The 21,871-nt window shown below is 53.5% G+C and overlaps 6 protein-coding genes across 6 annotated transcripts; 3 read left to right on the top strand and 3 right to left on the bottom strand.

The window, feature by feature from the left end:
• Positions 1-37: 37 nt before the first annotated feature.
• LMH87_010808 (uncharacterized protein) lies at positions 38-1,942 on the bottom strand (the record flags this gene model as incomplete). Its single annotated transcript, XM_056199845.1, has 7 exons — positions 38-58; positions 166-789; positions 922-1,047; positions 1,097-1,258; positions 1,308-1,643; positions 1,705-1,854; positions 1,928-1,942. The coding sequence occupies 7 exons, from the start codon at positions 1,940-1,942 to the stop codon at positions 38-40; spliced, it is 1,434 nt and encodes a 477-aa protein (XP_056051755.1).
• Positions 1,943-7,022: 5,080 nt separating this feature from the next.
• On the bottom strand, positions 7,023-8,372 carry LMH87_010807 (uncharacterized protein; the record flags this gene model as incomplete). The annotated part of the gene is made up of 5 exons (XM_056199844.1): positions 7,023-7,549; positions 7,670-7,747; positions 7,881-8,010; positions 8,145-8,182; positions 8,246-8,372. 5 exons carry the CDS (start codon positions 8,370-8,372, stop codon positions 7,023-7,025), a joined length of 900 nt encoding a protein of 299 aa, XP_056051754.1.
• A 1,927-nt stretch (positions 8,373-10,299) lies between these two features.
• Positions 10,300-11,028, top strand: LMH87_010806 (uncharacterized protein; the record flags this gene model as incomplete). Its single annotated transcript, XM_056199843.1, has 2 exons — positions 10,300-10,302; positions 10,396-11,028. The coding sequence occupies 2 exons, from the start codon at positions 10,300-10,302 to the stop codon at positions 11,026-11,028; spliced, it is 636 nt and encodes a 211-aa protein (XP_056051753.1).
• Positions 11,029-11,405: 377 nt separating this feature from the next.
• LMH87_010805 (uncharacterized protein) lies at positions 11,406-12,369 on the bottom strand (the record flags this gene model as incomplete). The annotated part of the gene is made up of 2 exons (XM_056199842.1): positions 11,406-11,530; positions 11,586-12,369. 2 exons carry the CDS (start codon positions 12,367-12,369, stop codon positions 11,406-11,408), a joined length of 909 nt encoding a protein of 302 aa, XP_056051752.1.
• A 2,140-nt stretch (positions 12,370-14,509) lies between these two features.
• Positions 14,510-18,802, top strand: LMH87_010804 (uncharacterized protein; the record flags this gene model as incomplete). The annotated part of the gene is made up of 1 exon (XM_056199841.1): positions 14,510-18,802. One exon carries the CDS (start codon positions 14,510-14,512, stop codon positions 18,800-18,802), a length of 4,293 nt encoding a protein of 1,430 aa, XP_056051751.1.
• Positions 18,803-19,356: 554 nt separating this feature from the next.
• Positions 19,357-21,719, top strand: LMH87_010803 (uncharacterized protein; the record flags this gene model as incomplete). The annotated part of the gene is made up of 11 exons (XM_056199840.1): positions 19,357-19,409; positions 19,505-19,686; positions 19,766-19,848; positions 19,928-20,336; positions 20,413-20,572; positions 20,638-20,788; positions 20,846-20,911; positions 20,983-21,091; positions 21,152-21,373; positions 21,540-21,619; positions 21,681-21,719. The coding sequence occupies 11 exons, from the start codon at positions 19,357-19,359 to the stop codon at positions 21,717-21,719; spliced, it is 1,554 nt and encodes a 517-aa protein (XP_056051750.1).
• Between the last annotated feature and the right edge of the window lie 152 nt (positions 21,720-21,871).

The following is a 21,871-nucleotide window of genomic DNA, read 5'->3' as shown; positions in this document are numbered from 1 at the left end:
GTTGCGTTGTCCGTGGGGTATACGACTGGTCCAAAGTCTAAACCTCGAAAATCCAAACCTAATTCGTGTGTTAGCTCTGCTTCAGTCGATAGCCGCCCGACGCAACGTCATGATCCGCAGCTGGCGGCTTATAAAGACTAGGGATCTGCTTTTAGAGAAACTCACTTCTATCTTTCCAATATCTTGTCTTTGCCTCTTTGCGGCCTCCTTGGCACTCATCATAGCCATTTCCAAATCATCTTGGTCGCCCATAGTGATCATGTCGCCATCAGGCATGTCTTCATCCTTGATCTTGATCTTGAAGCGGCGGCGCATGCCAAACTTGTCTCTGATCCGATCGACAAAGTCGGGAAACTCGACAGCACCGCCAATCATGATGTAGCGGACATCTTCGGCGTGGACCTTGACTCGAAACTTGCGAACGTCGGGCCGTCTTGATGTGTTGCGTGAGCCGTTGGACATGGAGCCCGGGCCGCGTCGGTTGTTGGAGACCATTTCAAATTCGGCACCATTCAAGGAGCCATCGTCATAATCTGATGGCGCGTCCTCCTCGTCTTCATATCGCGGCGGCGGCCTGCGACGGGGTTCTTGTCTGCTGCCGCCTCTGGAGTCTCTCTCCTTACGGCCTGCGTACATGTCGTACACATCGCTGTTGGGGTAAGCATCTTCTTCGATTGTCTTGGTCGGTCGGCGCTGCAGTGGGAGGGGTTCTCTTTGCGAGAAACCCCGAGAAGGCAGCGCACTTGACGCGGACCGTGTGACATTCGGTCGTCCGTCGTCTGGGGAAGCCTTTTCGTACTTGCGATTAGACTCTTGCGATTGAATGTTTAATCTAGCGAGCGTGGGCCTGCCGCCGTTACGGACAGAAGTGCCACGGGACGGGCCACGATCGTTCTCGGGTGGGGGAGTGGGAGGGAATACATTGCGGCTGCTGCTTGGTGGCTCTGATTGTTGTCGTCGAGATTGGATGCCGGGCTTGACCAAGTTGGTGGCAGCAAACGAAATGTTGTCAGCGGGTCGGTCATCTTTAACCTCGGTTTTGGCAGCCTGAATGGGGTTAGTGTGAGTTTTGCGGCTTTCAAGTGTTGGAACTTGCGATTTTCATTTCTGATCCAGCGAAGCCGGTAAAGGCGTTAGAACGGTCCGATGCAGCGACTAATCGGGCCTTGCCGAGGTAGTCTTTGGTCTTGAGGTTTCGGACCTTGGCTTCGTTCGGCCGGTATACAACGCCTACGGGGATCGAGAAAACTGTATATCCCTGGAGGAAGTTAGCATGCGGCTGCTGCAGAAGTATGAATGTGACTTACATCGGCTTCCTCACGAATAGCATCATCGATCACATCGTGATCTTCAACAACCTTCTCCTTGACTGCAAATGTCAGGTCTTGCATACCAGCCTCCTTTTGCTGGAGGTAGATGTAGCAGAGACCACGGTTGAAGAGTACTTCGCACGAGTAGAGCTTGAAGAGTAGGCCCAATTGCGCATAATCAATCATGGTATTGCCTCGGAGGTAGAGAAGGGTATCGTTGAAGTTTGCGAGGGCTTCCTCGAAGTCGCCGAGGAGGAAATTGGAGACGCCCTGTTGGAAATAAGCAACAGCGAGATACTGATCGAGACGAATAGCTCGCTGGTAGCATTCGACCTGTAAAAGCGCCGGATTAGCATTGCAACGGCGGAGTCAGCCACAAAGGCACAAGACTTACAGCCTTTTCGTGCTCGCCGAGGGTGGCATGGATGACACCCATGTTGAAGAGAATCTTGCTGGTATCGCATATCTTTTCGAAATCGGCGAGGGAATCGTCAAACTCGTTATTGTCGTATCGTGCGAGGGCCGAAACCCATGTCTCGATTTCCTAAGGTTGCCGTCAATGGGAGGGGCCGGTACGGGTGGGGTGACACTGAAAATCGAAGAAGAGCAGCACTTACCAGCTTCAGAGACATGATGATGGCCGAACGCAGTGTCTACTGCGCAAGTTGACGGAGAAACGACTTGCGATGTAGAGGCGAGTCCGAAATCGCAAAGTCAAAGGCCAGGGCGGAGAAAAGAAAAAGAGAAGAAGGAGTAGAAGGGGAGGAGAGCCGGGAATGCTGCAGGACAATGCAGCGGTGCGGCTGGGGTAGCAGCAAGTCGGGCGCTTATTAGTGTGAGCAGACGGACACCAGTGGGATGCCGTGCAGCCAATACTTGGTGCTTGGCACAGAGGGGGCGGGCCGTGTGGCTAGTGGATGCACAGCGGGCCAGTGGCGGTGATGCGGTGGTGTGTGGTGGTGCGTTGGTGCGTGGGTGGTGGTATTGCAGCGGTGCAGCACTGACGGGACTGAGTGGATGCTCGATGCCGGCACTCGTACCAAGGGCAAGGTTAGGGGTCGACAACGGACCCAGTGAGCCCGAGATAAATGTAGTAGCAAAGCCAAACAGGGAAATTCCCAAGAAATGAGAAATCCTCAGCTCGCTGGCCAATTAGCGCTCGAATAACCACAGAGGTGCGTGTGGCACGATATGGCGTCTTTCTCCGCTGCTTCTCTTCCGCCAGCTTCGATGGCAATGTCCGAGAGCTGGGTCACGGTGCCTCTGCGCACTAGACTAGTCTGCTGTGGTGCTGAGCTGGTAATGGCAACCCGTTGGGCTCTGGTGCGTGTAAATAGCGCCGGTGCCAAATCTTGGTAGATATTATCAGCTCGAGCCGTGTAAATGCGATCGTATGGTCTGGTGTTTGGAGAGAAGCGTGTCGTCGGGATTGCTTCCACGTCAAAACATGAACAACGTGGTAGCCTCAGGTTCAACGATGGCTTTGTCTAGAAAGAAGGAAAGGCTGCCAGAGCCGGGGTCGGGAATTATTAGAGTTGATAACCTCGTGGTCAACTTGCGTGCGTGCGTGCTTCGGAAAAGACAGGACCGCTCAGCCAGCTCGAGCGGGGAAATGAATGACGGAAATGACGACGGCGTGGGCACTATTGGCAAGCCAAGATGTCGGCAAGCACACTTCTTTTTTGATGGCGTCGTGTCGTCTGGACCGGCCGTCGACAGCGATGCGTTTGCTTAGAGGATGCAAGAAAGCGAATGCAACGGTAGTCAGCCGGAAAAAAAATGGGCGTGAGGGGACGGACGAGGTGGCTTGCAGAAAGAGGCCCAGAAGGCTGGAAAGAGAAGAAATGAGAAGGAATGGGCCCGTTAAAATCGAAATGGGAAAAGAAAGCTTGTGCCGTAGATGAAATCAGCAATGGGCCTGCATGAGATGGCTTGCGGGCATTAAAAGACGGCATACTGGTGCCATCCTGCCGGTGGGTATACTTGTCTACCGCCTGCAATAGCACTGCCCAACTATACGGCACATTGCACCTTGTACGCAATCCGTGTTCTTTTGGCCTGTGCCAGGCGTGCTAGACTCTTCATACTTACAAGACGTTACTCCAAAACTGCGTGCGACAATGCGTGTCAGACCAGGTAGTTACCGCTGCGGAGGCCAAGGCAAAAGTCAAAACCCGACATCCAGGTTGGGTGGGGTTGCCAGGAATCGGTACAGAGGTGGTTACCTGCTAGTTACCTGCCTAACTAATTACTGCTACCACCACCATCAGAATTTGCCCTCTTCCGTCTTCTACCAATACCTCACCCGTCTCCGTCTCATTCTTCACGCCTACAGCTGTCCATCGTGGACCTCTTTCTTGCATTAGCTCAATCCACCCAAAGGGGCAGCCGCCCTAGTCTGCTACAACCACCTCCAGATGGCCTCCACTTCAGCATCCCATCCTCGACACCAACACCCTCGTCTGCCAAGGAGGCGAACAGGGGCTGGCCTTTTGCCTGACTCGGCTCCACGGTCCTGACATGTACCACACGGCTTACAGACGCTGGGCGTGTTGGATGATGATGGATGCGGAAACGTCTGTCGCAGGCTACTTATGACAGGACCGCGCCGTGGCTTGCCCTTGGTGCTTTTTGCCTGCGGCTAGCACAGTAGTGAGTACTTGCACAACAAGCCAATGGCTACGATTCCGGGTGCTCGTCGCTTGAAGCCACGAGGCGTCTCGGTTCCAGACACAGAAGCCGCTACTCGAGCCCGCTACTCAAGCCTAGTTCCGTCGCTTTTGCCAGAACTGCCAACACCTGCCAAGCCATCATAGCATGGTGCAAGGTGACAAGCCTCAGCTCAGAGTTTAAGAATAGCATCAACAGCGCCATTGACGAACAATGATAAGGCCATTTCTGCAGGCCGATGCAGGTCCGACCAGTCGAGTGGTCCGATTGGGCGTTGGAAAAGACTGACCGACTAACTAGTATCGCAAGAGCCGAACCTACCTGGGGACTTGTATGCACGATCCACAGACGAGCCAGGGCCTCCATGTCTTGTCTGCTCCCAGCTGCTTCCATCCCCGCTCCTGACCAGATGGCCGGTCATCCCTGCTTCGTGAATATCTTGTACCGCTCCGGGTATACCGCTTGGCGCCGGTTTGAACTAGATGACATCAGTTAATTCCACGCCGGAAAAGACGGTATGCAGTGGACTTTTCATCTCAGGCCATATCCGCTGAAGATCCTCGAATCTCGAAAATATTCATCCTCTGCTGAGCCTGTCCTTGCAGCAACCAGGCCGCTCTTCGTCAGGCGCTTATATAGCTTCAGGTACCACACATGGTCCCTGTGAAACCTAAGAAACCGACGGCCGCTGTCAAAGATGATGGCCCAAAACGCCACGGCTGCTGGGGGATGCATCTGCCACGTTCTAGCATTCAATACCGTTAGCGTGCTGCTATCTTGGGACGCAGGAGGTTACAGGAACATGCAGTTCTGGCCCCCCATTGGCCCAGCGCAAGCGCCCAACTTTAACCCCTGTAACATCTACGAACCCTGGCCCGGCCTTCACACCACCTCCAGCCTAGTTGCCGTCTCGTTTACAGCTACAAATAATTAATCTATGAATGCAGGCTGTTTCTTTCTTGCATCTAGAAGGGAAACTGCGCTCTGCTGCCAGGGAGTTAATCATGATTTTGGCCAACAATTCTGTTCCCTACAACTACACAGTTCCAACATTGAGTATACAAGTACATGCACAATTACATCAGGGCCAGCCAAAGCCCTGCAGCTGCTCCGCATGCTTACAGTACGGCAATCCATCAACTCAAACCCCAGCAGCATGCTGCAGCTTTCACCTCTATTTTTATACCAATACTTCGAATGCTACCTACCAGATGGAAGGAATGCTGACGGCTAGTTAATGACGCCGCTCCCCAGGCTAAACATAGAAACACTGTTCACCGTCTTGGCCCGCTCCGGCCTTCTCCTCAACCGCCAGTTGTGGCTTCATCACACAAATTCTGGCCATGTGATGGGGCACTTAGGCAGAGCGCATCGTTTTGTCACACCGTATTGTTTCTTTACGAAAATAGATTTCGAAGAGAATTGGCCGCAGAAAGAGGGCCGCTTGTCGTTGTGGCATCCAGTGACCGCTTGGAGTTACGCGCCGAGCCAAGGCGGTGACATGGCGCTATCTTTGAGGCTTTTGGCTCAGCATCCAAGGCTCGGACCAGGAATTTAGTGCCCGAGTCAAATACAAAGAGAAATTTTCTTCTTGTTTGTCTCTGGCCATAACGATTTGTGTGTCAGTAGACGCTTCCGTGGCACGTGGCACGAACGGCGAGCATGAACCCGGCCTACGAGACATGTGCCGAGATGCAGTACCACGCCGGCTTGTAGAAATGAGCAAGTCTCGCGAGCTTGGTGTTGTGCAAACCGTACCTGCGGCGCAAGGCTGCGCGCATTCTGGAACCGAAATGTTCGTCCTTGTCTCAGCCCGTCGCATTTGACGCCGCCGGAACTGCGCAAAGGGTGTCACTCATGCGGACCTTGCACACTCCTTGTGCAAGCGCTAATGTGCGTTGATCATATTATCAGAGTTTTATGTTTTTAGACAGGTTGGTTCATTGAGTCATCCTACGACAGTACCGAGTTTGGTACATCCATGACGCTACGGCTGCCAGCAAGTGTAACGCAATGTAGTAGATCATGACAGTACAGCCCACTCATCACCATCATTAGTTTCCGCTATGAAAAGCGCATTGTGATAGAGCTATTTAAGCTTTACGGCATCTATGGATGGATTGTGGAGTGGTTTTCATCGTGCCAGGAAAGGCTTCGCTCTTCTCAAATTGCGTAAGTGATCGGAGTCGCCTTCCTGGGCAGAGAGTGTCGAGGGACTCGGCAAAGCTCACAGACAACGGCAAGTTATGGCGGAGCTTACATATCCTATGTCTTTCCTCATGTGGAAGGGGTAAAATTCTAGCGTTTATTGTACTAGATAGCACAAGCTACACTTGGTCGAGGTTGACGTTTCGTCCTTGTTTCTCTGATGCCTCGTTCGTTGTAGCCTGTGGCTCACAATCGAGTACAGGTGGCTGTATTGAACCGGCATAGTAGCAGCCATCCCTCAAATCTCCAAAGAATCTTTCCCCAAAGACAAAGCAAATAATAGGGGCGGGGTGCGCAAAGGCGAACCAATGCGTCATCCAGCATCGACGATGCCATTGAGCCTGAGTCACGCAGGGTGTTCATAGGTGCCTTTGCGGCCTCAGAGAGCTCGGTGATCGGATCGTGAGCTGTTGCGGCAAAGCTCTTCTGCAGCCCAGGTTCTTTCCTTTCGTGAACGACGGTTGGCCTCTTGGCTGTGGCGGTTCTTGAGTGCGCATGAAAATGGTGGCGAACCTGTTACAATGTGGGCTTCGTTGTTCCGTCGCTGGTTACAGCTCGAGTCGTTGGCATCAAAAAGAATAAAAAAGAAACCAAAAAGAAAAAAAAAAGAAAAAGAAGGTCAGACGAATGAGTTTCAAATCTGGGATCGGCCAAAAAAATTTGCTGCCTCTTTAGATTGGAATCGGTCCCATAACCAGCAGTCCGATCGTCCGAAAAAGTTTCGTCATGTCTCTGTCATTTCATCAATCTCGTTCACTCGTTCAACGCTTTACTCGATCCCGTCCCCCCAACGCCGTGATATGCAACCCTACTCTACATCCAACATTTAGCTCCCTACAGCATGCCCTTGGCCACCTCATCCTTGCGCTCCTCCCACAGCGTCTTTCCCGTGCACGAGCACACCGTCTTGTCATTGTCCCACATGCCCGAGCTCCTGGCAATGACACCGACGACCGTGTCGGCATCGTTCTTCAGCTGCGGCCCGTCGTCTTGCTGCTTCGTCAGGACCATGGCGTGGCCAATGACCTCCCAGATGTAAAAGTCGCGGTCCACAAAGACGGAACCGCGGCCGTCCTTGCCCACCTCGACGATCCCCAGGAGGCCCTTGGGCTGGCTTTCCTCCTCCTGCTGCTGCTTCCACACGGGGCCGGTCGATGCAGCGCCATGCTTGAGATCGCCATACTGGCGAATGGTGGCGCGGTATGTGCCTGGTGAGACGCCTCGAACCGTCAGGTCGACCAGGGTCCTACCAGAGCCGACCTCGACCATGCGTGCCAGGCCGCGGACCTCGCGGCTAGGGTCCTCATCACTCTCCTGCTGGACCGACTCGGCAAAGCTCTCTAGGATAGAGACGGCAGCGCCTGTGCACATTGCCAATGTTAGCATGCTAATGAGATTTCCTGCCGTCGGTTCCCACTCTCATGCCGCGGATGCGGATGCGAGGCTGCTGAGATGGAAGGGGCGGGGAGACTGCAACGTACTGTTTGAGGATCCGGAGCCTCGCAGGATGGCATCTCTTCCGGTATCTTGGATGGCTTCCACAATCTTGGACGGGGCCGCTGTGAGTAAAAGCAAAGGGTGTCAGTTATGCGACGGGTGTGTAGTGGTCGGAAAACCTGGCCGACACTGGCCGATACTTGGGTGTGTGTGTGTGTGTGTGTGTATGTGTGTGTTGGCCTAGGTGAAACGTACCGGAACCCTCGACGGCGATTAGTTGGTTCTCGAGGTCGCCCTCGACTTTGGTGATGCCGCCCAGGCTGTAGAGCGCGTCCGAAACCGACTTGACACAGACGTCGCAGGACAGCGGCACGGCAAAGAGGGTCTGAGATGGCGGCGGCGTTTCATCAGTTCACAAAGTTGCAACCGAGGCAGTGCAGGATGAGAAACAGAAGACGCATCTCGCAGTCGTTTCGAGGGAAAAGAAGAGATGAAAAAATATTTGTGGAAGATGCTTACCTGAAAAGTGTGGTTTACAGTCATTTTGCTGGGGGTTTCTGTGCCTTGCCGTCAGTTCCGTACATGAGACGTTTGTTCTATGCCACGGCGGAAACACTTACTGACAGGCGTCTCACCAATAGTAGATGAGTGTGCTGTATGGCGTCTGTTGTAGCGATATATAGAATAACCAGCGAGGAGGCAAGCAGTAGAAGCAGCCAAGGTCTTGGAGGTTGTAGACCTGAGCATGACACTTTTTAATATGTCGTTGTGCGCATGAGTCGATGGCGGGACCTCTGCTTTGAAATCCGAAGCTTGACGTCGTCGTTTTGCCAATCGGACGGTGGAATAACTAGGCAGTACCAGTACAGTGGGGCTACAAAAGTTCCGCTCGATTCCTAACGCGACCCCGTACCACACGTCATACCACAATCAACACACCTTTTTATAACCGCGATAACTTATTCCACAATAGAGGAAAACGAGATTAAAAAACACCATTCGCCTTATAAACGGATAAGGATTATTATAAAGTATAATACGGGTATTAAACCTTCAATCATCGCGGCTAAGGAGGGAGTTCCAGTTAACAGCATCTAAGGCATCGCAAAGCGCTATCAGGTCTAAAAGAGTGCAACATCAATAAAGCGCTCTAGGCGCCTAACCATATTTACAGAGCACGATAAAAGGCTTATACTACATATAGTAGCTAATAATCCATTTATTAAGAATGCTAATTTACTCCGGGAGGCTAGTCTTTAGTGTTATACAGCCACTCTTATAAGGTGGCTCAAAAAGCAGGGTATTATACACACACTCACCATTATACGCCCTAAAATAAGCGAAATAATCACGTTAAAACGACTAAGATTTACTCTAAGATACATTAATCAAGAACCCAGAGTTTAGGATCGCTAGATCTTCTCAGACAAGACCACAATCACGCGCAGTAATAGGGCTCAGAGAGAGTAGGTGTTCTATAAAATAGTACGAACTTTAACACATAATAACTCCACAACCTAACGTCGTATAGACTAATAAAAAAGACAAGAAGAATATCTAGCCTCGAAATAAGCTAACTCGTCATTCTCAAATGTTTTAGGCTAGATTTGCCTACGGAAGGCGGACAAACTTAGTGGCCCTTCCCGGCGACCCTAACTCGAAGCGAGGCGGCGTTACCAGCCGCCAAATACTCGCCTGTCTATAAGAAAATTTGCCTACAATTATAGAACCTAGTTATTTCTTCATTCAAGATAATACTCTAACTCACACAGCTCGAATAGTCAAAAATTAGCTGCGTAAGTGGGCAGGAGTATATAGGATCAACTTAGTAGATTAGCCGCCATACTCGCCTAATCTTAACCCGATCGAAAATCTATAGAAACTACTTAAAGAACAGATTTTAAAAAAAGATCCAGCATTAGCAGAGATGCCTTCAAACGCTTATACTATAGAAAGATTAATTAGAGCATCAGAGGAGGCGTGGGAGGAGTTTAAAGACGAGCTATTAGAAAAGCTCGCTACGTCGATAGTCCGGCGCCTTCAAGCTGTTATCGACGCTAAGGGTTAGTATACAAAGTATTAATTTTAATAGCACACAATTTATGTAAATAAGAACCTATAACTAATTTTTTAATTAATTTAGACCTATATTGACCAAGTTATGATGTGGTGTAAATTGTGTGCTGTCTGGCGTGACCTCTCAAAAAAGCGGACCGAGCGGAACTTTTGTCGACCGACTGTACCTTAATAATTGGTGCCCCTCTCTGCCCTGCAATTCGGAGGCCGAGCACTGTCGCTGTCCTATTTTACAGCGCTGTTGGCCGTGCCAGTTAGCGAAATGGAGTCGCTGTAAGCTGCTAAAACTCTGGCCCCCACCCGCTGAATCCCCCAGAGCTGCCACTCCAATGGCCATCTCTTCAGGTGCATCAGGTGACTTGCACGGCGCGCCGGGTTAGTCAGCCAATTTTTTTCGCAGAGACGGGGGCATACGCCAAACTTTCGAAGCTCGTGAGCATCGACGATATCTCAACGACCCAGCGATTCGGAGGCATTACGACAGACGCAAGGCTCTCAAATCTGTCTTGGGGTTGAACTTTTGTTGGTGTATAACAGGCATTGCCAGAATTGACCTCTTATCGAGGCCAAGTCCAGCACCATGTCACAAACAATCGGCATGGTAAGTTCGTCCCCTTGCTGTCGCCAGCCCGACCCTTGCTCGACGCATTCAATACAAAGAAAATGAATGAAAAACTAACTGCCACTTCAATAGTCCCGACTAGCCTACTCTCGAGTATGGCATCACGTATCGGCCAAAGCCCCTCATGCCGGGCTCACCACAAAGAAGGCCGTCGCCGCTGTCGCTGCCGCTGCCGCCACGGGCACCGCCCCAACCACACCCCTAACCACAACGACGAAGCCGGCCAACCCGCCCGCGGGTGCGACCGCCCCCCCGGCCGACGACATCACGCCGCCCTCGCTCGGCCGTCTGGCCTCGCGCATCGCCGTGCTGCTCATGGGCAAGCACAAGCCGACGTTTGACCCGTCGACCGACTGCGGCGACTACGTCGTGGTGACCAACTGCGCGGCGCTGTACACGACGGGCAACAAGAAGTGGCGCAAGACGTACTACCGCCACAACACGCGCCCGGGCAGCCTGCGCGCCGTCACCATGGACGTGCTCATGGAGAAGCACGGCGGCAGCGAGGTCCTGCGCAAGGCCGTCAGCGGCATGCTGCCCAAGAACAGGCTCCGCGACAAGCGCCTCGCCCGCCTCAAGGCGTTCGAGGGCGACGCTCACCCGTACAGGGAGAACCTGGTGCGCTTTGGCGGCGTGCCCGTCGGGGAGCGCGGCTGGGAGGCCGTGGTGGAGAGCATACGCGAGACGGACAAGGAGAGATTATGAGGGGTTGAGTGTGGGAGGTATGGAGTTGCATAGCAGCCGGGGCTTACATTTCAGGCTCGAGAAACCTGTTGTATCATGTACCATTTGTATAACATATATATATATAAGCGCTGGTGTTGTTTTGAACATGATCCTTGGGAGTGCCTCGCATATTTAAGGCGGAATGAGATGGCTACTACGCTGGATAAGGCCGATGCTAGTCAATTCACACTCATTACATGACAATGAAAAGTCGGTTATTAGAGAGAGAACAGTCTTAAATTTGTATCAAGTATGCGATATCCAGTCGCGAACGCTGGCGCAGGGAAGCGCAAATGCCAAGTGCGATTAAAACAAGAACAAAACACCACACAGTCATCTCACGCGCATGTTCTAATTTACAGCTTGGACGAAGGGCCATCGCGAGAGACCTCGACCTTGATGAGACCGTTGGGGTTGCTCTGGGGGACGTAGACTTCGGCATCCTTGCCAGTGTTCTTGATACCCTTGTGCCAGCTCAAGTCTATTTCCATGTTAGCTTTTGCAACTCTCAGGAGGCATCTCGGAATCAAACATACCAAGCTCAAAGTAGTGCTTGTTGGGCAGCGAGTAGTACACCTTGCTGACCTCGGGGACGGCCTTGAGAATGTCCTCGGACATTTTGTACATGGTCGCCTGGACGCTGGCGCTGTTGTCCTCGGCGAACCACTTAAAGGTAATGTTGCGCGCGGCCTCGTGGGCGCGGTCAAACTTGGGCACGGCGGCCTTGACGGCGGCGAGGTCGGGGAAGACGGCCCAGTCCCAGCTGGCGTCGACGTCGGTGGACATGATGCGGTCCCACGTCTCGGGCAGGGTGGTGAAGTCGTCGCGGAGGAAGCCGTGGAAGGCGGATCCGGTGCTCTTGAGGACGGTGAGGTCGGAGATGCCGCTGTTGATGGCGATGCCGTCGCGGCGGGACACGCGCGCGGCGACGTTGCGCTTCTCCTCGCCCTCCTTGACGAAGCTGTGCGGGTGCGGCTTGCCGTCGACGTTCATACGCACCCAGCGCTTGGTGACGACGCTGATGTTGGCGACGTGGATGTGGGCGTACTTGGCGACGAAGTGGGCGCCGAGCGTCGCGGCAAAGAGCTCTGGCGGCGTGACGGGGTGCTGCTTGGCGAGGATGAAGACGGTGTTCTTCATCGTGTCGGTGGCGACGACGACCGAGTTGTCGGCGCGCGTGTACGACGTCTCAATGGCGCCCTCGAGGAGCACGCACACGACCGTCTCCGTCACCGTGTGCACGCCCGTCTTGGGGTCACGGTGCGTCTTGAAGAGGCGCACATTGTCCTTGCCGTAGCGGGCTGCTGTGACGGAGGGCATGGTTGGATTGTGGGATGGGGTGAGATGATGATGATGATGATGAGCTAAGCTACACGCGCAAATGAATGACGCAAGGTTTTGGTTTGCGAAGCGAAGCGAAGCGAAGCGAAGCGAAGCGAACGAGGAAGCTTGAAAAATGAGAAGAGAGAAATGAGGAAGTGAGCTCGTTTGTATTTATTGGGGATGGGAAAAGATGAAGCTAGGTGAGCCGGATCCGATGGTCCCTGGGAACCTTGTCTGTCGTCGGATGTCCCCGTAGCTCGAGATAGGCGCCGGGCGGGTGGGCTGTGTGTCGCAACGTTCCCAACGTGGCGGCGCTGGAATAGATAAGCGGTAGAGAAAAGGGGCTTGCGAGTGTCGCGGTTCAGATATTGTGCTTTAGGATGAAAATGTTGAAAAGGAGAATGAAAATGGCGCCTGCGAATTATTTATTCAACTGGCAGCGGCGCAGTCCCTGGAGGAGGAGTCCGGAGATGGCCCCCGGGGATGGGTTGGTTCGCTCGGCCACGCCCCCTTCTCCAAGCAAGATCTACTGCGCAGCGCCGCCCGACTTGCCCACTATTACTACGACGCTAAAGAGAAAATATGCAGTCGAAAGTGTTAGTTTTCAGCGGCGGAAGATGGGGCAAACGTGTGGCATGGAAACGCGGTTGCCTGTGTTGGGTCCTACACCAGAGGGGATCGGAGCCCGCCGAAGCCCAGGGACGCGGAGGGCCGCCCGGCTCCACGGCCAGCGAGACGGCGTGGCTTTTTGGCGACAAGATGGCCTTTTTGTTCATGTCACGCCATGTTCTTCTCTGCGCGTTCTGACTTGCGATGCATATCCGCCTCGTCGGCTCTTCGCTTTTCCCACCATGGCATAGTTTGGGGAAGACGTGGTCGGATATCGAAGACGCGAGAGCCGACCCCATGCTAGACTGGGCTCGCTCTGACCTGATCTTGAACGGCTGCTTAGTGGTATCGACTTATTTTTATTCTAGTTACAATGATACGACTTCGCAGCGCGCGGGGCCGAGCGAGGGATGGATGTAGCGGAGAATTAATCAGACATCATGTCTAATATCGTGGGATTACGGCATTGGACAACCATCTCGAGACTCCGTCATTAACTATTTACTTGGTCTATTGTGCTGCATAATGACGGCGTCGGATTCATGAGCAGAGACATGCTCGGATGAACATTACAGGCGTCAAAATCGTACATCTGTACCCATCCATGTGAGTCTGGCCACGTCGCTGAGTCTTGCAATGGTCAAGAAGTCGCAGTCTTGTGCTCTAAAGAGGGAACAGACAACTATGCGTAAGACGACTCGCCAACCCCTGTAGGCAGCGTTTATACGGACGATCCAACATGCCATCTCATCTCGCGGGCCTACTTTTATTTCCACACTGGATTCTGACTGAGATGGGTCCATGGCGCACATTGAAGGACGGCATCACATCACATCGCAGTAAAGGCAAAGGCAGGGCGTCTCCCTGCAAGTGTATCAAGCGAAAGCAGTACATTGTCGGCTAGCGATCTTCAACCGTTCTGCTACTGTGAGACCCCAAACTTTAAACTTGTGGGTGTTGCTCGACCGTGCCGTGCCTAGTATGAGCCCCGGCCAACCAAGTCCTGGGTCGCAGCTCATGAACAGCAAAACAAAATCTGACGAGCAGATGATGACGAGCAGCTCGTTCCACTGACAAGAGAAGAAAATCGTCGTTATTCAATCCGCCATTTTTTTTCCTTCTCAGCTCTTGGCCTTGCAGCTGGCGAGGCACACTCCCAGGCTGGAGGAGCATGCCTGCTTGCTTTTGGCTGCCTGCCTTGCGCCCCGCATAGCCACGTTTAGTCTTGCCTCCAACTCGCTACCAACAACCCATCTCCCCAAGTCTCGTCCTCGCCCTCCATCCGCCAGCTCGACATCAACTTCGACACCTGCGGCTCTTCCGTGCTGACACATTGCGCCAGTTCGCTGCACCACTGCTCCGACCATTACACCACGAGCTGCATCGGATGTGGCACGCCGCGCGACGACTGGCCGGTTTCCGCTCCTCCCGCTCCCCTCAGCCTTGAAGCGCCGCGGCATAGCTATCCACGGATGCAGCACGCCCACCAGCGGGCCCCGTCCCAACCGGTGGGCAAGACGCCGTCGCCATGCTCGCCAATTCCTCCGATGTAGGCCCAAAGGGCGGTGCTGGGCAGCAGCCCGGCCAGACCCCTCAGCCGCAGACTGGCCGCTCCAGCTTTGACCGCGAAGGCTCCTCTGGCCTGCAGCCGCCCAATGGCGCCGCGAATGCAGCCTCGACGCGCAACTTGTCCACGTCGGCCCTGTCCTTTGGGCCCCGCGGCAGCAGTCTGAACCCGGCCGCCGGTCCTGGTAGCTTCAGTTCTGAGCTTCGGAGCCAGATGATGTCGAGCCGCGCCGGCAGCAGGCTCGACGTCGGGTCCATGTACGCTGGCGGCATCATGGACAAGGTCATGGAAGAATCGCCCGACTACGCCTCCGAGCTTCAGCTGCTGCAGCTCAAGGACAAGCTCAGTCGCGAGATGAAGATCAAGGAGGGCAGCGAAAACATGCTTGAGGCCCTCAACGTCAAAAAAGCAAAACAGACCAAAGACCAACGCCAGCGAGTCGAAGCTGAGCTGAGCGCCAGCAGTCTGAGAATCCGCGAACTGCGTCGTAAGATAACAGATACACAGCAACAGCGTACGCGACCCGCAACCCCGACACGAACATGGACTCAGGATAGCTCCGTGTCCAACGGTGCCCGCTCGAACCAAAGTCCTACCAAGTCCAATGCCGGCGAATCCGATATTGACGAAACGACGGAGAGTCCCTCGTTTGCTCTGGCTGAATTGCTGCAAGCGCTCGAGGTGGAGGGCATGATGCCCGAGTACTACGTCAGCCGCGCCAACCAACTTGTAGGCCTGTTCAAGAGACATCCCGCCATCAAGTATGACTTGGTGTGGGCCATCTTTGGCATGCGCATGCAAATGATGCTTCTCAGTGAAAGTCGAGAAGTGGTGGCAGCTGGTTACCGGGTCACACGATATGCCATTTCCGATTTGGCTTCGCTCAAGAAAATCCGAGACCTCAACACGGATTTTCTAGTCGTCCGCTCGCTCAACAACTACCGCAAGGCTGACGTTGAGCGTGAGCAGGCTCTTAAATTCGTCAGAGCGTTTCTCGATGTCAAGGACGGCGTCAAGGAGATATCAAGAGCTGTTGTCAGAACCATCGTCGCTGTCGCTGAGCAAGGCGACGATCGCCGTGCGACTGTTCCAGCTATCGATCAGAACGTAGATCGTCTCCGCCCCATTTGCATCGAAACGTTGGCCGAGATTCTTGTCAGAGACCCTCCGCTCCTGGTAGCGTCAGGCGGCCTTGGCCCCCTGTCAGACGCCCTCTCTGAAGGTTCATACAAGGCATCTGAGAGTTTGACGTCTGTCTTCCTGTTCCTTCTCGACACTCCGCAGAAACGCAAATACCTTCAGCCCAGTTATGGTCTCGATGCCCTCTTCACAGCATTTACAGATCCGCTCGGCACAAACGAAATCATCCTAAAGCAAAGCTGTCGTGCAGTTTCTGTTGCAGTGAGGTCATGGTCTGGCATCATGACCCTCAGCATGTACGATTTTCGGCCTATTCGATCTCTCATCTACAGCATGCTCCTTCCCAGTGAAAACGTACGAGAAACTGTGCTTGACCTCTTGTTTTCTATTCTGCGAATCAAGCCGCCCGCTTGGGCGACCTCTTTCCTTGCTGGTCGTCGACTGACCACCTATGGTCGTGTTGTCAACCTGAAATCGGGGGATGGAAAGGAGAAACCGTCGCCATATATGGAGGAAGACGGAAGCGAACAAAACTTTGTCGATCACTATACCGCTCTTATTCTGGCTATACTCATCAAGGCTGGATTATTGCACAGCTTGTTGCAGATTGCGCAAACAGAAGAGGACCCCATGCTGAAGCGCAAAATATCGCTATTGCTCTCCGAGGTCCTCAAACTTGCCAGCCGGTTATTACCGCCTTCCTGGAGTGCGGAGCTTCAACTGTTGCCCGAGTTGTTCAAAGCCGCCACTGATTTTGGCAATGACGAGCATTTCGTCGCATCCAGTATTGTCTACCAAATCAGCAGCGTCAGCAAAACACTTTACAGAAGTGCACCATCAGAAACCATGGCTGGTATTCTTCCCTCTAGCGACAGCATGGTCGACTTGGCCGCCTTGGAAGGGCAACCTCGAGCAAATAATGCCCTCTACCTTGATGATACTACCTTCCGCCAGTTGCTTATTGACTCTGGCGTCCTCAACAGCTCCAACTATGCGAAGTGGGATTGGGAAATCATCATGAAGATCATCGACGGCCCACTACGAAACGGCAAGCGGCTGGAAGAAGTCGTGAGAGCGTCCAAGTGGATGAAGCGGATCATGAGCTTCTATCGACCTTTCAAATACAAGTTTGCTGAAATCAAAAACACACGCAATACACAAAAATATGTTCAGGCTGGCTGTGCGTTGATGCACTCGCTGCTACAGTCCAACGAAGGCGTCAACATTTTGGCAGACAGCAAACTGGTTCGTCAAATTGCCGAGTGTCTCGCACAATGCGATCCGACAAGTGGCCTCACCGCGCAGTCTCCATTATTTGCCAAAGACCGCCTTACCGATACCCTTTGCAATGGGTACTTTGCCATGCTTGGTGTCTTGACTGGTGATCCCAAAGGTCTGATGCTTCTCGAACGATGGAAGATGTTCAACATGATGTACCATATTGTCGACCTGAAGCAACGGCCGGACTTGATCAAACTTTTGCTTACCAATTTTGATTATACGCTGCAAGGACACCATCGTGTGTTGCTGGCCAAGGCCCTCATCGCCGGCACAAAGGATATCCGAATTTACGCAACGGATGCGCTACGCAAGTGCACCCTGCGCCGTCCAGCCGCTACAAATGCACTCGGGGACGTCAGCGACTCTCGATGGGCCATTCAGCTTCTATCGACACAGTTGTATGACCCCGAAATAGACGTGTGCGCGACTGCAGTCAAGATTTTGGAAAAGGCATGCAACCGAAAGACATATCTGGAATATGTCGTTGAATGCAGACCAGCTCTGGATCATCTCGGCGAGATTGGCGCGCCACTACTGTTGCGTTTCTTGTCCACCTCGATCGGATATCACTATCTGGACGGGCTCGACTACATCAGCAACGAAATGGACGACTGGTTCCTGGGCAGGAACGACAGCTACGTCAGTGTGATTGAGGCGTCTCTGGCCAAGTCTTTCTTGATGGACGCCGATGAGCAGGGACAGCAATCTACCATGTTTGATGAGGCGGAACCAGGAGCGGACTTCCATGATAATCATGTGCCGCCTCATTTCTATCGAGAGCTAACGCGGACAACGGAGGGCTGCAAATTGTTACGAGACAAAGGGCATTTTGACGAATTTGCTGCGACGATTCGCGATCACGGGATGCAGGCAGAGGATCCCGAGCTCATCACTAAGGTCAAGGGCTGCATGTGGGCCGTAGGCAATGTCGGCTGTATGGAGCTTGGAGCGCCATTTTTGGAAGCCAGCGACGTGGTTGAGCAGATCATTCGGATAGCCGAGTCTCATCAAGTCATGAGCCTCCGAGGGACCGCGTTTTTCGTTCTGGGGCTCATCTCCCGCTCCACGCATGGCTTGGAAATCTTGTCAGAACATGGATGGGATGCAAATACGACACCGATGGGCAACTCACTCGGTTACTGCATTCCCACTGATCTCAACAAGCTCCTGTCGCTAAAGCCATGGAACCATATAGGGGCATCATCTATTACATTACCTCTGACGCAGCGGACGATTCGCGAACCGCCCCCCGCTCAAGCGTCGAAGCCGCCAAAGGAAAACGCCGAGCCAACCCCTCTTATAACAGACGAAGAAGTCAACGCGCGCATTGTCGAGCTTCTTGTAGATCTTGGCAGCACGGTCCTTTACAAGAGGGCGGTGACGGAGCTACAAAAGCTTAAGCAGCGCAAGCCATCGGCGTTTCGCAGCATCGACTTTTTCAAATACGTCATGGGTCTGATGGAATGGAACCACTACCGTCTGGGCGTGCGCAGGATGGTGATTGATCTCTTTGACAAGAACGTCATGCGACAGATTGTGTTTGAGGAATCAGACGAGGAGAATGAGGAGGCGAGCAGCGAGGACGAATCGGACCAGAGCGAGGTCATCTCGAAGCGCATGCAGAAGAATGAGCAGCAGCGTCAAAAGGTGCAGCAGCAGCCGAAGAGTGGTAAGAAGGCGGAGGAGGCGCAGGAGGAGGATGGAGAAGGTCATTCTAGTGGCAACAGTCTCAACAGCGATGACAACCGAACGGAGAGACAGCGCAGCGTGAGCGAACCGACCGAGTATCTACGCACCAGCATGCTGCCTCCACCTCTTAACTTGGGGCGGTAAGACTTTTGGGGGTTCGCATTGGCTGGCACCGACCGACTTTGAATCTGTATTTACTTGACTTTCTTTGTTGTATTCTTTTTTTTTTTTTGTTTATTCTCCTGTCGGCACAGCATGGCGTCAAGGGCAGCACATCCAGAGAAATGGGAAACGGGAGCGGGCTCATAGGCCACTTTTGCATTGCAGACTTGGCATTTGCGAGAATAAGAAATGGAGGGATCTGTGAGTTGTTTTCAAGAACATCTCGTCCCATGTTTAGCCTGGACATCTGGATGGCTTTTTCTTTTACAGTATTTATATATATTCAATGTCTCATCTCTTGTTTTGTATCCATATCGTGATGTGTTGTGTTGCGATGCTGGCTTTGGTGGATTGTTTGGGGCCGCTCCGAGGCCAACCGACCCCACTATCCGTTGAGTGAAATATAGCGTCGACGAGTCTTGTTACGTCAACATCTCAATCCGTGTGGCCTTGGACATTTCTTTGTGTCTTTTTCATCAATCATCTACCAACCGCGCGTTGATTTGATTTCTGCAACCGCAGCATCAGCATTCACCATGGTTCAGGGCAGGGTGCTGGTCGTCGCTGGCTCCGACCCCTCTGGCGGGGCGTGCGTTTGATACTCCCCTCCCATCCCGTCTCTCATCACTTTGGCGGAAAAAAAAAGGTTTACAATGCTGACAATTTATTTTTGCAATGGGATAGAGGCTTGGAGGCGGACCAGAAAGTTCTGGCGGCGCATCAGTGCTACGCCATGACGGCGACGACGGCGCTCACGGTGCAAAACACAAAGGGCGTCACGGGCGTGCACGTCGTGCCGGCCGAGTTTGTCGGGCGGCAGATTGACGCCGTGGTGGAGGACATTGGCGTTGACGTGGTCAAGACGGGTGAGCAATTCCCCCAATCTCTGATGTTTCTGCGCATGTATACGAGCTCACATGATGCTGACGCGCTGCGGGTAAACAGGCATGCTGGGGTACGTGGAGACGATTGACGTCTTGTCGGACATGATTGAGAAGCACAACCTCACCACCGTCGTCGTCGACCCTGTACGTCCTCGCGCCATCTCCCCAGGACTTTGCCTTGTACAAAATATTGGGGATATCTTTCTGCTAACTATGCATACAGGTCATGGTCTCGACGTCGGGCGCGCAGCTCCTCCCCCGCGAGGCCATCAAGCACCTCTCCGGCCGGCTCCTGCGGCGCACCACGCTGCTGACGCCCAACGTCCCCGAGGCCAAGCTTCTTCTTGCCGAGAATGGGCTGTCTGAGCCCGAGACGCCGCGCACAGTCGACGAGCTGGTGGACCTCGCGCAGCGGCTCCGTGTCGCGCTCGGCCCGGCGTGGGTGCTCGTCAAGGGCGGCCACGTTCCGTTCCGCGCGTCCGACATGACGGCCACGGCGGAGGGTTCCGAGCAGGATGACGGGGGCGCGGTGGTGGTGGATGTGCTGGTCGGGCCGGGAGGCGATGTCGTCAAGGTGCAGAGCAAGTTCCAGAAGAGCACGAGCACCCACGGCACGGGCTGCTCGCTCGCGTGTAAGTCGGCGGCGATCAGACTTGACAGGTACATTGTTTGGTCTTTTGTGTGCACGCTGACGTCTTCGGGTCACAGCGGCTATTTCGGCACATCTGTCCCAAGGAAAGGATGTCCCGACGGCAGTGCGCGCGGCGTGCCGGTACATTGCGGCGGGCATCCAGACGGCGCCGCGGCTGGGCGGCGGCAACGGCCCGCTGAACCACTTTCACTCGTCGTACGCCCTGCCGTTTTCGCCGTACGTTTCCCGTCGCTGTGGTCCCTAATCCACTTGCCAAAGGACGGTTCGCTGACGTTTGGTAGTGGCTACTTTATCGAGTACCTTTTGGAACGGCCCGACGTGCAGCCCGTGTGGAAGGAGTTTGTCCATCACCCTTTCGTCATGGCCCTGGGCAACGGGACGCTGCCTCTCGAGTCGTTCAAAGGATACATCATCCAAGACTATCTTTACCTGGTATGATGTATTTCTTTTATTCTCTCGTCATATTGGGAGAAAAGCTAATTGGTCAAGGTACACTTTGCGCGTGCTAATGCCCTAGCGGCGTACAAGGCCAAAAACATATCTGACATTCAACGAGTACGCACCCACCCCCACTACTCACCACACAGCTGTCTCATTTACTTATGACTCCTCAATTTGTTATCTAGTCTAATGACATTGTCGGACATATTGTCCGCGAGATGGACCTACACATCAACTACTGCAAGAGCTTTGGCATCCCAGAGGAAGAAATCCAAGCCACTGAGGAGCTCCAAGGTGAACCCCCTCCCCCGCATATGCTCCTACGCAGTTGAACTAACAGCATGCCCCCCGTAGCTTGTACCGCATACACTCGCTACGTCCTCGACATTGGCCAGTCCGAGGACTGGCTCGCCCTGCAGATGGCCATTGCGCCGTGCCTGCTGGGCTACGGCGCCGTCGCGCAGATGCTCGCCGCGCACCCGGCCACGGTCCGCGAGCAGCAGGCCAACACGTACTGGCCGTGGATAGAAACCTATGGTGCGGCAGACTATGTCGAGGCTGTGCGTCTAGGGTCCGGTACGATTCCTCCTCCTCCGCCACCCCCCAACATCACCCACTTTTTGTATGGCATTGCCCCCGGGACGCCAATGGCCCGGGCTGTGTAGAATAGCAGATGGCGTCTTCACTGGTTTTGGGGGGGGGGGGGCAATCTGGTTCATTCTAACGCTGTCTTGTTTTGCAGATCTTATTGAGAAGAACATCCGGCTCTGCTCGCCCTCGAGAATAGAGGAGCTGGTCAAGATTTTCATTCATGGAACAAGGGTTCGTTTCACTCCCCCATATTTCTGACAAAACTTTCACAGATGTTCTGACACAATCACAGATGGAAATTGGCTTTTGGGAAATGTTTCCCGCGAAATGATTGTAATGGGGTTTATTTAATCATCATGAAATAGAGGACTTAAAAGATATACACGGTGCCGATGAAACACTGCACCGGCGAGCTCCAAGGAAGTAAAGACTGCTAGCTAATATGAGTATTAGAAATGAAAAGCTTTCAGCTCAAACTACGCC

This window comes from Akanthomyces muscarius, chromosome 4 (genome assembly GCF_028009165.1).
Source record: "Akanthomyces muscarius strain Ve6 chromosome 4, whole genome shotgun sequence".
NCBI lineage: Eukaryota > Fungi > Ascomycota > Sordariomycetes > Hypocreales > Cordycipitaceae > Akanthomyces > Akanthomyces muscarius.
Note: the sequence above shows the minus strand (reverse complement) of the source record. Positions and strands in the feature narration are given on the sequence as shown.